Here is a 13,313-nt window from a genome sequence, read left to right on the forward strand (position 1 = left end):
GGAACTTGATGTACTGAAATGCATAGTGAGCCTTAGTTGGGTACCATTCATGAAATTTTCCCCTTACTCTTATGACTAATTTAAGAAAATTACCAAGAGGCAACAAAGCAATGCAAGAAAGAAATTAAATAGTACGTTGAAACCCATAAAACACTTGTCATAGAAAATTCCATTCAAAAAGGGCTCGAACCTTGAAATTCAACAAAAGCCTTTCCTGATACATGTGAAAAGAAATTTAGAGGTAGAGCCGAAATCCCGATGGATGCACTATAGCGAATAAGGTAGAAACAAATTTCACTATGTTTTGGTTACCCTTTGGAGTTGAAAAGTTGCTAAAATTTGATTTCCTCCGATCCACTAAGGATATTTCACAATATTTATAAAATCGAAGATGTCAAAATTCTTGTAGTAATAGGTCGATGACAATATGATTTCACTACCTGAAAATTAATGAGAACTAAATTAACTGCTCAAATAAAAAAATTAAGTCTGTTCAGGGTTGTTGTATTGTTTGATTTATTTCGATCTCAACAATGAAAAAGTAGCTAGGGAAATAAATAAAGCGCTAATTTTTCATTGCATAAAAGAGACAATTACAAAAAACATTTGTCCTTCTCATGAAAAAAAAAAACAAATATTTTGTCTGGGTTTTTATTTTGATCAAATTTGTTTTTATACCTCTAAAAGAAAGACGGAACACAGAAAAAAACAGGCAGCTGGGCTCGTAGACAGGTAACTGCTCCCCTACCAAGCCTAATCCCTGATCACCAAAACCTCTCACCCTCAATTCTGGTTAGCATTTCCATTTCAGCAACAAGCTCAAAAGCAACAAAAGAACCCACATTGCCTTAGCACCTCCAAATTAAGAATCACCATGAACTTGAACAAATCCAAGCTTCAGGAGATGTGCCAAGCCAGAGGTTGGACCTTCCCCAAGTACAGCAGCAACCAGCAAGGCCCACCTCACCGACCTCGCTTCTCAGCCTCTGTGCTCGTCCATGGCTTCACCTTCAACACTAAAACTATGCTGACCTCTAAGAAAGAAGCCGAGTGCTGTGCTGCTGGGTTGGCCTTAGATTACTTCGATGAAAACCCACAACCACCCCAGCCCAAACGCACCAAGTGTTTCTCTTTCCCGGCTCAGCCTTCTCATATAGCTCCACCTTCATCACCAGGTAACAAGGTTTTACAGGCTCTGGGTCTCTTTAGTTGAATTTTGATTTTAGTAGTATTCACTGTTTCTAGTTTTATGTTAAGTTTCTATTGTTGGGTCTCTTGTAGTTCTGATTTCGTGTCTGTGTATCAGGTTTGCCGTATCTCACATACAAGGAGAAAGAGATATGGGTGAGTCTCTGTTTTTTAAGGTTGATATTTCTGATTCTGTTCCTGAAGAAAGGTTAAAAATTTCTGAGTCATGAAGTTGTAAAATTGGAAATGTTTATCTTTTCATGTTATGTGTTGTTTAAATAGAAAGTTTTGCAATAATGTACATGGCTACTTTGAAAAGGCATTCTCAGAATAGGATAAGGCTTCTTGAAATCTGAAGCTGAAAAGAAGTATCTTGAGAAAGAGGTTGAGCTTCAGAAAACACTGTCTTGATCATTGGGTGCATAGGCATTCGTTGGTGCCGTTACTATTTGCTCCTTAATTCTGATACTTGTCTTGATTAATTAGCATCTCTGCCTTTGCAAAATAACTTTTTGGTTGTTTATTTCTCTAGTGTTCAGAACTTGTTTTGTTGACATGCTAGGAGCTAATGTAGCCTCTCTTTCAGAATGAGACAACTAGCACAGAGGGAAAGAAGGACACTTATGAACTGGAGCTAATGTTGGCAGAAGAGAGAAAGGTTTGCTGTACTTGTTTTCTTTTACTTGGTAATTTGGTTGGTTGGAGCAATCACGTGTGTACATGAAACTTTGAGATTAATTTGTATTTTTCATGATTGACCAGCTATGGCAGAGAGAAAAGCATCAGCTTCAACTAAAGAACATTGAATTGGAGAATCAGATTGATATGAAAAAGAATGAGCTGGAGCACTGCTGCAAGGAGCTACAGCATATGGTAATCATACTGTTGAAATGTTAATATCGATCAACTTAGACTCTATTGGACTGTTATAATGGTTTTACAACTCACATATATTTCCGGCTTGTATATGATATTCGTTCATACGCACTCTGATTTGGAATATAGTTTGTGGACTATTGTGTGCCTTCATTGGGAATCAAATTTTCAGAGGGAGGAGAGAATGGTAACTGGGAGAAATGACGTGAAAGAAATAAAAAACCAATGAAGTTTCCTCCAACTTTATTCTTGTCCACTTATCTGATATTCGATGAAGATATAATGAATCAGAAAAAATTGTTCTAGTAGGATTTAGATTGAGTTAGTGAGAGGGTACCATGGGGTGATGCAACGTCAACCTCATTTTCAAGTTCCATTTTTAGTAATGCTCTACTTTGTTTTCTAGTTTAAGTATACATCATTTTTCTTATCTTTTATTTGTTTAGTTCTCTCCTTTGGGTAATCTAAAGGCCACAATATGATTGGCTTATATTCTCGGCATATGTTATTTGATATGAGCTAATACTGTGGTTATTTATGTAAGAATGAGAGAGAAGAATCAGAGCAGAAGAAAGCAGAAAATCTGATAGCGCTTGCAGAAAAGAGAAAGGTTTGTAGTCTATTTTCTTTTCGGAACCTTGAGATTTGGATGAATAAATCTCTGATATTTCTTGCGCTTTATTGGTAATTGCAGAGAGAAAATGAGAAGCTTCACTCAGAAATAATTGAATTGAAAGACCAGCTCCAAGCCAAACAGGCAGTGAATGAGGATTTTGAGGCCCAGAAGAATGTTAAAGCACTTGAACAAATGTTAAAGGAGAAGGAGCAGGAGCTTACTGATCTGTCAGAATTTTACAATGCACTGATTTTCAAGGAGAGGAGCAATAATGATGAGCTACAGGGGGCCCGTAAAGAGTTAATTGATGTATGTTCATATTCTAAGCATGTTTTCGATATAGTTTATAAACTATTTCCCTACACTATATATTGGAACTAATGCATGATTAAAATCAGAATGCCTTGAATAAGTTAGTCTCTCAGTCATATTTGTTGATTCACTATTTTTGATAATCGATTTTGTTGGGAAGCAACACTTAAAGAGGGAGTTGCTTACATTCTAAAGCAATGGAACGTGCTTAAGAACACGAAGCGGCGAAGAAACTAGAAGTAAGGCATCTGCGTTTATATTTTACTAGCTCCACTGTTTGAATCAAATCTATTATCGTGCTTCTTCGTAATTGTGCATTTCATAAAATTGTTTGAGAAATTGATGTTTAGTGTGCTACATTCTACTCAAGACTGAAAATTGAAAGATGATTACACTCGGATACGGTATTTTAGTACTTGATAGTAAATTGAAGTGGAAGAACGTGTAGTTGAGTTGTCAATTTTACCTATTTAGTATAGAATTCCTGATTGCTTAGGGTTTGTGCAGTGAGGTTTATAAATGCTACTATTTGCTCACAGGTTAAAGAGAGCAAAAATTAGATAAAATCCAAAACACTTGTTCTAAAAAAAAAAAAAAAAAAAACAGGTAAAAAAGAATCCGTCTATTTCGTTCCACCCAAAATACCCAATACATAGCTGGCACACTACATATCCAAAAATGCCTTCCCCTTTCTTCCCAATACATAGCTGGCACACTACATATCCAAAATACCCAATACATAGCTGGCACACTACATATCCTAAAGGGCTTTCATCTGAAGAGTTTGCTGCTCGTAATGAGTTGTTTGAAGGCTTGTTTACAAAAAAAGAAGAAGACAAAACTGGAAGAAACCACAGTTTTGCTGGAAAAACAAAAATGCCTATGTAGAATTGAATTGATTGACAACAAGGTCAAACAGTTTCCCCTCTTGCATATGTTTTTACATTCAGTAGTAAAAATGATGCCTCTTGGAAACGATCTTGTAAATAGAAATGTAAAGGCCTTCTTCTATGAATTTTTGTGTCATTCTTTACTTCCCATTCAGTTTTGAGCATTTCTATGTGCTGAGATTAAGGTTGATGTAGTTTAGTTGGAATGAAGTTGGAAGCAAGATTTTTGAGGTTGTGTTTTTGGTTTCTGAGGTTTTTGTCTTGTTGGGTTTTGTGGGTTGTTCTTGAATGTTGTGCTGGTGAAGTTGTGTGTGTTTTTTTGTTGCTGTTTTTGGTAGCTGATAAAAATGTGGGAGAGTGGGAAATGGTTTTGGGGATTGGATTTGTTTGAGAATTAATTAGGTGGGTTTCAATGAGCTTATCAGCTTGTTCTAGATAACTGGGTGGAATTCAAATTCAAGTAGCTGGCTCTGCTCCTGTTCTTGATGGTTTTAGAAACTAAAGTAGTTTGACAGATGAATATGAATGTCAACTATTATGTGGGATGTCATAAATGTTATATGAGAGAGGCAATGGGTAAGTGGAGGAATTTTGTGGATGTTCTTTAATAAACAGATAATGAAGGTATGAAGAAGCTAGGAAGGTGAATGTTTGTTCCTGAATTTGAGTTGATTAAGTTCAATACTTTATAATGCGCCTGCAAGATTTCATCTTTAGCTCCATTAGTGAAATCAGTTTCGACTTTCGACAGACTCTCTGAAGGTGGCAAGATTTTTTTTTTTTTCCTTCTTTCTTTTCCAACACCTGTGTGCGCCTTAGCACTTAGTAATTGTGAGTTTGTTGCTGATATAGTGCATTGAAAGTGGATGAACTAATGACTATTTTTTTTCTCTCTTAATTTTCTTTCTTTTCACGTTAATTAGCCAATCAGAGTTTTCATATTTTGGAGTGGGAAATGGTGCCAGGGCATCCAAGTTGAATGATGCCATCGAAATATGTGAGACCTAAGTCCCATGTACTGTGCAAAAGCTACAGTCGGCAAATGTACTCTGCTTGTTGTTTGTGCAACTCTATAGCACATGCATGTAATAAAAGACTTCACCTTGAGATGATAATTAGAAGATTTGGAGTGTAATCACACGTCATTATCCCAATTTCTTGGCTCATTTGGTTGTTTCTATAGTTCCTAAGTTTAGCTCATGAGTATTGAGTCCTCTTCAGTATTCATTGAATACTTTGGAGTCGAGTTCTTAACTTCTTATTTTTCTGTCTGCTTCTCTTTTTTATGGAATGCATCAAATGAATTGAGACTATAAGCTTATTGAGTTTATTTATGTTTTTCAGAGTCCCGGAGGCGTTCCCTTCAGATCGGAGCATCATCTTCGGAAGAGACATCCACTTCTGTTCACACTGGTGAACTGATATCATACTTGAAGGAGAAGGTAAACAATAAGCTTACTACTTCATAGCAAGCAGTTTGTTTCCCTTTGCATTGAATCTTTTCTATGTACTTAGATTTTGCTGTTTGTTGTTCTAAAGGGAGTGACACCTATGGTTGGTTTAAGAATGATAAACTTTATGTTCTCTTCATCAAAGCCATGCAGTTGAAAACAAGTCAACAGTACTTCTGTATGGAGGTGGGGCAATCGTCGCTGTGTGGCTGTCTTCAATACTTGTTGGTGCCGTCTATTCAGTTTTATTTCTTAAAAAACCACAAGGCTTTAGATTCTTCAATTTTATTTCATCAGAAATGATGAATGCCTTTACACTTAATTGATTTGATTCTGCATTATAGATTTTCTGAACGTTTGTTTTTCTTACGCTAAATATCAATCAACGCACTCTGAATTGATTGATTCTCTGCTGCCTCAGCTTCCGAAGGTCCTGGAGTTGGTAGGGCTAGGATATACTGGTTGGTTCGTCTACCGTTACCTACTCTTCAAGGTAAGTTTAGAACTATCAATTTAAAGTTGCATGTCATTATTTTCTACAAGATGAGGCATTGCTCATAATTTTTAACAACTATTAGAACTACAGCACTTGAATTGGCATGTAAACTATATAATTCTAACAAGTGCCAATTCTATTTTGTTATCAGTAGAGCAGAAAAGAACTAGCTACAGACATATATTGATGCGTTGAAGAGGAAGACCGCTGGAACCGAATAGATCCTGTGATTGGCTGGCAAAAGCCAAGCGTATTATCTTAGCCGTCATCTCATAGTGGTTCTATATCTCCACTGTAAGAGGCATTTGTATCGTGTAATGTAAAATAGGTGTTCTTTTGATGATTGTTTGTTAGTCCTGTATTCCCCATACTCACCTTTGAAATAAGATTTGACAATTTTATGTCGATGTGTATGTTGGAAGTGGTACTTGATCTTGAGAGATGCAAGAGCATATCTGCATTATCTGAAGATGAGTTTAAACAGATAATGAAGATAAATTTGATGTCTGCTTGGTTTCCGGTAAAGGCCGTTGGCAGAAGAATGCGAGATCATAAGTTAGGAGGTTCCATCATATTGTTGACCTCGATTGTAAGAGGGCTTTCTACAGGAGCTGCCGCCTATGGTGTTCGTTCAGCAGCTCTGCAGCAGTTAGTAAGAGTATGTTAATTGCATTGACTGAGTCACTGGTCAAGTCACTTGCTAGGTCACTGGTCACGTCCAATGTTGATCACAAGTTAGTAGCTAAGTTACTGTCAATCACATATCACTGGCTAGATCACATTGCATATCACTGACCATGCCATTATTATACACGTCACTAACCAAGTCACATTACATGTCACTAACATATTTTGAAATTTTCTGATCACTGATATATCCAAGTCATTGGCCAGGTAAAACTGTTAACCACTTAACCTCAAGTCACTGGCCATGTCATAGTAATGAACATGTCACTGACCATGTCAATGATTATGTAACTATCAAAGTCAATGATAATCTTCTCATTTTCACAGGAAGAAGCCTCGTAAGTATACAACACGTTAAAATGTTACTTTATTGTTATACTGTTCAAATTCACTAACTTGAAGTTTTATGTGGCCAACAAACTAGTTAGTGACTTGCATCTTAAGCAATAAACAAATTTATAAAATTTCTTCTATACTCACTACTCTTCTTCATAACCTTTTTCTTCTTGACTGGAACTTCTACTTCTTCTTCATAATTATCTTCTTCTTCACTTTCTTCCCTCTGTTTTCTTCTACTCCGGCCCATGTGTCCTGTTTGTATAACCTATACAAAATTGTGAAAATGAGAAGATCATCAGTGACTTTGATAGTTACATGATCAATGACATGTTCATGACTGTGACACGGCCAGTGAAATAGCCAGTGACTTGAGATTAACAGTGAGTTGGCACTAACTAGGAACCTAGCCAGTGATTTGGTTAATGACATGTGCATAACAGGGACATGGTCAATGACATGCAATGTGACCTGACCAATGACATGGATATAACAGTGACTTTACTAGTGACTTGACAAGTGGCATGTGATTGACAGTTACTTGATCAATGACTTTGACAGTTATATGTTCAGTGTCATATTTATGACTGTGACATGGCTAATGACATAGCCAGTTACTTGAGATTAACGGTACCCCCCAGCTGCAAATCTAACCGCAACCTCTCCATCGTCAGTAACAATAGTAGCCGACGTGCCACCAAGGGTCAGTACCCGAACCTCTCGATCTGGGCAGCAGTTCCAAGCGTGCCACCAGCCTTCACCAGCAAAGACAACCAAAGGAACAAGGAGCAATTTCGTTCCTATCACCCCACCCTTTTAGCAATAAAGAAACCTTCCACCGCCGCCGTCATCCACAAGGTAGACAGAGATAGCAGAAAATCCAAACCCTCCGCCCAAAATTGCCAGAACGCTACCAAGGAACCCTATCATTGCTGTCAACCTCTCGAGATAATTTATAGCGAGTCAAAATAAGCTGTACGATACTAATAGATTTTTGACTTTCAAATTATGTTATAATAATTCGGTTGTCTGATTAATACCTTATGTTTGGACCCCCTAAAAGTTAAATTTTAGTTCCGCCCCGTCATACCTTTAAACTTGGTATTTGGATCTCTTTCTTTTTCTAAGTAATAGTTTACTTTGTCAACTCATGTCAAAATTACCAATAAAGACACGAAAGAGGGAAACATAAGTCTCTTCTTACCTCTATGAACAATAGTAGTCTTCAACTTGGAGAAAACTTTCTCCTCCAACATAAACTCTAAAATATACATCAGTAAAGGGATTTGACATTGAATTTTTGAAAATCAATAGAAAATTTTATCACCTGCTTCTTTGGACTGGAGCGGGAGTGAAACCTTTGGCGGTCAAGAAATTGGTCACCTCATTGAAATCCTCCTCGAAGGATTTTACTTTATTGAGATCCTCTTCAAAGGGTACCTTGTCGAGATCTTCCTCGATGAATTCCAATCTGACCTCAATGGAATTTGCCTTATCAAGATCTTCCTCGATGGGTTCTATTATTACTCAACAAGATATCTTTTCCTAAACGAGATATCACCTCTTTGGTATTCTCGATGAGATACCTTCTTATTGAGTTTTTAAAACTAATCCCAAAATTTTCACCCCACAGTTCTGTTACTCGACTTCAATGCCCACAAATCAATTCTTAACCTGAAAACCATACACGACTCCATGTTGACACACTTCACTTCAATCAAAAGAAAAAATTGCTCACGGTATTGAAATTGAAAAACTTGGGAAATCGCCATGCCTTGTATTTGCGAGAGAGAGATATATAAAAGTAGCATAGAGGAACGACTACCACCTGAAGTTTATTTTTTTTTTTTTTCAGCTCTCGTATCAAATGTAAAATAGGATTGCAAAATTTTAAAAAATTAAGAGGCAACTATCGATTTTGAAGGTATGAATAGAGCCTCTTAAAAATTAAAGGCTTTTATTGATTTCATAAGATGATGAGCATTTTGAAAAAATTAGGGAGACATATTGGTTATTTGTAAAAGTAAGTTGAATGCCTATTAAATGGGGAGGTCTAAATATCAATTTTGAAAATATGAATATGACCTCCCTTTTTTAAAACACTCAAATTTTCAGAAAAACCAGACCACTTAGGTAGGGCCGTAACAAGGGCCGGGCTTTCGGGCTAAAATACCCATCCGTAGGTCTTAGTCGAACCACATTTGAGAGCAATCTTTTAATTAGATCCATATTACTACATTTACCGAAGAAAAACTAAGGGAAAAAAAAGAAAAAGAAAAAGGAAAGAGGGATAGAAAATTTCGACTGTTGAAAAAACTGCTGCCGTATTGCTCATATATTTCCCCTAAAGCCAACAGGGTCACAATTGGTTGGGTTCATTGCCGACATTGCTGGTTCAATTTTTTGCTTTGGGGATATTTTCGCAGAACTGGATGCAGTAAGCTACATATATAACTTGTACACGTCGATTCCTTGTGCCTCAATCTCTCTAGCTCTGTTTGTTTGGTCATCGATCTGTGCAGCTGGCATGCCATGTCCGACTGTTTCTCAGAAGATAATAAGAAAATGCCTGCATGGTCGACCAGAATTAATTGTTGATCCGTTAAGTTTGATTATTTCTTCTGTAATTTGATCATATACATCTTCTGATCCACATACCTATCCCTGATTTCTGTTCATCTTCTTCGATGGTTTTCAAAGTCAATAACATTTATTTACAGAAGCCACTTCAGATCAAAGATCAAACTCCTAATATAAAAACATACAAGAAAGAAACCTTCGTGAAGTAAAACCATAATCAGCCAAAAGTTTCTTTTCCTTATCCAGGAATGTGTGATTTGGGAGAAGCAATCACATACCATTCAAACCCACTTATTCTCTGAACACCAAACCACAAAACTCTTTGGTACGAAAAGTTGGTTCAATTCCATCATAAACTCTTCATAGAAAACGAAACTAATTGGAAATAGTGTTGCTTTGACATTAGGGTTAATTACTTGTTTCCATACCCCAATTCTCAACATCAAGTTCTTGTAAACTACACAACATGAACTTGCTGTCATCATTCATGTTTTGTTTTGAATGTTTACTTTTCAAGTTGATCCATCCATGGTAAGGTTCTCCCTAATCCCAACACAACATCTCTTAAATTTCCCAAACTCAAAAATGTACGCAAGCAACTCACTCCCTCAACTCTATATATAGAGACATATGTGACCTAGGTATAAGCCATAAGTTCTAAGACATCATTCATACAAGATAAAGCAGCAAACCATTTATCATGTCTTCTGGTTCTGCTTCTTCTCAACCCAGTGTCCGTGAAGCTATTTGGCGCAAGGAACTCGGATCAAATTCAAATCCACCAGTTAGTCAGCCTGTGGCTACTCAGCCAACTGCTCAAGCTTGTCTAGCAAAAAACAAAGGGAGATAAGCAAATCAAATGACGTAATGTGCCCCAGTTTTTAAGCTAGCTTTTTGTGCTTCTGTTTCATATCTCTACTACAATAAAGCGAAGCGTCCAAAAGCTTCACCAAATTATAAACTTCCAAATTTACCCATACTTCACCAGTCTCTGACACACAAACGCTGGGGCTATTACCGTAAAAAAGAGACGGAAACACTTTTATACGGGACGGATAGATGTGGGTACGCACGAACTCACCCACTTCGCCATACTTGGAACTCCATACTTCGCCAGATAGACGTGGGTCGGCACGATATGAAGTTCTGAACACGAACGTGGGAGTTATCGACGGACACTCACCACAATTTACCGACTATAAAAGGGGGAAAGTGGATGATCAACCCAGAAAAAGAAAAAGAAGAAAATCAAACGATGAAAACAGAAGAGAAATCAGGCAACTGAAGAAGGAAACAAGTCAGGTAGGTTTATGTACGTGAATTCCAACTTACTTTTGCTTAGTCTACAACTCCCAGTTTTTCTGTTGCTGTTACTTTTTAATTGGGTTTTTACTTTTTTCGTGTGGTATTGCAATTGATCTGGAGGAAAGGGTTGGATTAATTTTGTCGTATTTTTTAATGTTTCAGGGGTCATCTTTATGCAAAATTGCAAATTAAAGTTCGAGCCGAATAATCAAGGGCTTTGGGTTAAGGTGTTGAAGATTTGGAATTATAGGGGTTCAGAACAGGTGAGTTCATTGCTTTGAGTTTAATTTTGTTTAATCTTTAAAAAGATAAGTTGGGATGTATGTGATTGGCAGATTGCTGTTTTCTTTGATGAATAGGCTACTGATGTTTTGGATGATGATTTTGTGGTTTAAAAAAAGGTCGCGTACTAACAACTTCCTTTATTCCCCAGTTCTCTACAGCAAAGATAGCTACTCTCTCTTCTCTGATTAAGGATAAGACCAACTCTCTTTCCATCTAATATCTGATCTCATGGATTTAGCACATGGATCTCAATTTTGGTTGATTGCCATTTTGAAAGATGGCCTGAATTCCACCTGGGCAATTTGATTTGTTTTTGTAAGCAGAGTTATATGACCTGAAGTTTTAGGTAAATGGGGTGATCAAGGAAGAAAAAGCAAAAGAGAGTGAAAATGAGTTTGCATAACCTTGAGTTATTTGGAAAATCAGTCTCAAGTGATATCATAGTTTTTGTTTTGTTTTTCGTCGCTTTCAGGCAGAGCAGGTACTATTTGAGATCGATTCTGAACTCTTAAGACACAGACTGCATCCAGGAATGGTAAATCTTTGATTTTCTTTTTTGGTTACATAATCTTTGATTTTTTTCATCTGTTCTATAAATGGCTCTTTGTACGGATTTCCTTTTCAACCGTATTAACTGCAATATTATACTTTCCTATAGATTTGTATTACTTTCGGTTTTTTTTTTTTTTTTTTTTGCTTAACTTTGGCAGCAGACGTGTAATAGGCTTCATATTGTCATCAATTTTAGTTTTGGATTTTGAATTTGCTTCCTATTGTTTCATTACACGATCAATAGATGTATAATATGATATCAATTCTTTAGTTTTGAATTTTAGTCAAAAGTGTTTCAACATAGCATAATTTGTTTGGTTAAACACAATGCTTGAAATTTTTATTATTCTTGGGTGGATTGCAAGAAGTGACTTTCGAACTTCAGTTTGTAGAATCCACCCTTTTTTGTTGAGGTAAACTGATGTACTAGGATTAAGTGATCTATGGGTTTGTGGTTAGTTTAGATTCTTGCCATGAAAGAGCTTGATATTAAGTTTAATTTTCTTTTAGACTGAATTTACTCATCTAAATTTCATTGTATCAGTAATGTACTCTTTTTTTTTTTTTTAATTCTTTTTTTTTTTTCGTGCGGACGAGTGAAATCGTAAGCTTGAGTGAAGATGCAAGGAAAAGTTTAGTGGAAGCTTCAAGTTCCTTTATGAATTTTACTATCAGATTGCCTATTACAATACTGCTGCTTCGGTTTTGTGCTCGACAACGATCAAGAATGAAGATAAGATGGAGTTCAGCAAGGTCCTAGAAGCAATTAATAAAGGTGGGTTAGAATAAAATGGAAGATTTGATGACAATCTGTTGAAGTTGTTCGAGAGTGCTATATTATTAGCTTCAAACTTATTTTGTGTTTCACTTGCAATGTAGGGTAACTTTAATGACAAGTATGAGGAATACAGGAAAAAGTGGGGGTGGCAGCATCGTCGGTTCCAAATCCCAGGCCAAAACTAAGGCGAGGGAAAGGCTCCTCACAAAATAAGCTGCTTAAAGAATGACTTGATTTTCATCCTTGCTGTATTTTGTTTCACTTGGATTTTGCTACTTGAATTTTGTGATTGTTAAGTTTATTCATACCAACAGCAGAGGTTTTATTTCCCTTTCTTAAATACAGTTTTTGTAAATTTTCAGTATGTTCAATTTGTTTTCCTTTTTCATTTTTAAATCTTGACACTTTTATTATCAAGTGCAACTATTTAGGCATGGCTCCATAATGTAAGAAGAAATTAAGGAAGAAAAAGCAAAAGAGAGTGAAAATGAGTCTGAGGAGAACACTTCGGCAAAGTAGCAAGGAAATTTAGAAGGCGGGGAGAAAACTACGCTGTAGAGAAAGAAGCAACTCAAGATGGCCGCATCTATTGAAAAATTAATATATATGTATGCTATTTGATTTTCCTCATTTCGGTCTATGATCTACGAGGTCAAATTATATATCTTTTGAATTAATTTTTTCATGGAAAAGTTAGAGGCAATCACAAACATGCTTTCAAATATTCGCAATCTTCCTTTCATTTGTTTTCTGTCCCATAAGAGGAAAAGTCTATGTATAATGCCTGCGCCAACATTTTTGTTCTTCCCAAGCACATTAAATTTAACTGCAAAATAGCTATTCAATCCTTTTCATTCCCACTCAAATGGAATGAACTCTCGCACGCGCGTGCAGAAAGGCTAGTGTTGATAATGCACAGCAACTGAAGGGCTCATTTGACACAATTTTTCTTTGTGGTATT

At 36.5% G+C, this 13,313-nt stretch overlaps 2 protein-coding genes across 11 annotated transcripts; both read left to right on the plus strand.

The window, feature by feature from the left end:
• Positions 1-708: 708 nt before the first annotated feature.
• Positions 709-6,301, plus strand: LOC112166826 (factor of DNA methylation 4). 9 transcript variants are annotated; one of them, XM_040505420.1, is made up of 11 exons: positions 709-1,175; positions 1,307-1,344; positions 1,775-1,846; positions 1,951-2,061; positions 2,609-2,674; positions 2,759-2,989; positions 3,153-3,231; positions 5,227-5,324; positions 5,422-5,519; positions 5,755-5,826; positions 5,981-6,296. In XM_040505420.1, exons 1-7 carry the CDS (start codon positions 875-877, stop codon positions 3,183-3,185), a joined length of 852 nt encoding a protein of 283 aa, XP_040361354.1. In that variant the 5' UTR covers positions 709-874; the 3' UTR covers positions 3,186-3,231; positions 5,227-5,324; positions 5,422-5,519; positions 5,755-5,826; positions 5,981-6,296. The 9 variants fall into 9 exon arrangements, with proteins under 9 accessions (XP_040361354.1, XP_024159516.1, XP_040361353.1 ...); XM_024303748.2 differs by lacking the exon at positions 3,153-3,231 and having other exon boundaries at positions 5,422-5,557; XM_040505419.1 differs by lacking the exon at positions 3,153-3,231 and having other exon boundaries at positions 5,479-5,557; positions 5,981-6,295.
• A 3,801-nt stretch (positions 6,302-10,102) lies between these two features.
• LOC112167865 (60S ribosomal protein L7a-2-like) lies at positions 10,103-12,764 on the plus strand. Of its 2 annotated transcripts, XM_040507478.1 has the most exons (5): positions 10,103-10,734; positions 10,900-11,000; positions 11,495-11,557; positions 12,250-12,349; positions 12,454-12,764. In XM_040507478.1, exons 2-5 carry the CDS (start codon positions 10,911-10,913, stop codon positions 12,456-12,458), a joined length of 258 nt encoding a protein of 85 aa, XP_040363412.1. In that variant the 5' UTR covers positions 10,103-10,734; positions 10,900-10,910; the 3' UTR covers positions 12,459-12,764. The 2 variants fall into 2 exon arrangements, 1 of the variants encoding a protein (XP_040363412.1); XR_002923974.2 differs by lacking the exons at positions 11,495-11,557; positions 12,250-12,349; positions 12,454-12,764 and adding an exon at positions 11,171-11,478.
• Positions 12,765-13,313: the final 549 nt, after the last annotated feature.

Source organism: Rosa chinensis, chromosome 5, assembly GCF_002994745.2.
Source record: "Rosa chinensis cultivar Old Blush chromosome 5, RchiOBHm-V2, whole genome shotgun sequence".
NCBI classification, from domain to species: domain Eukaryota; kingdom Viridiplantae; phylum Streptophyta; class Magnoliopsida; order Rosales; family Rosaceae; genus Rosa; species Rosa chinensis.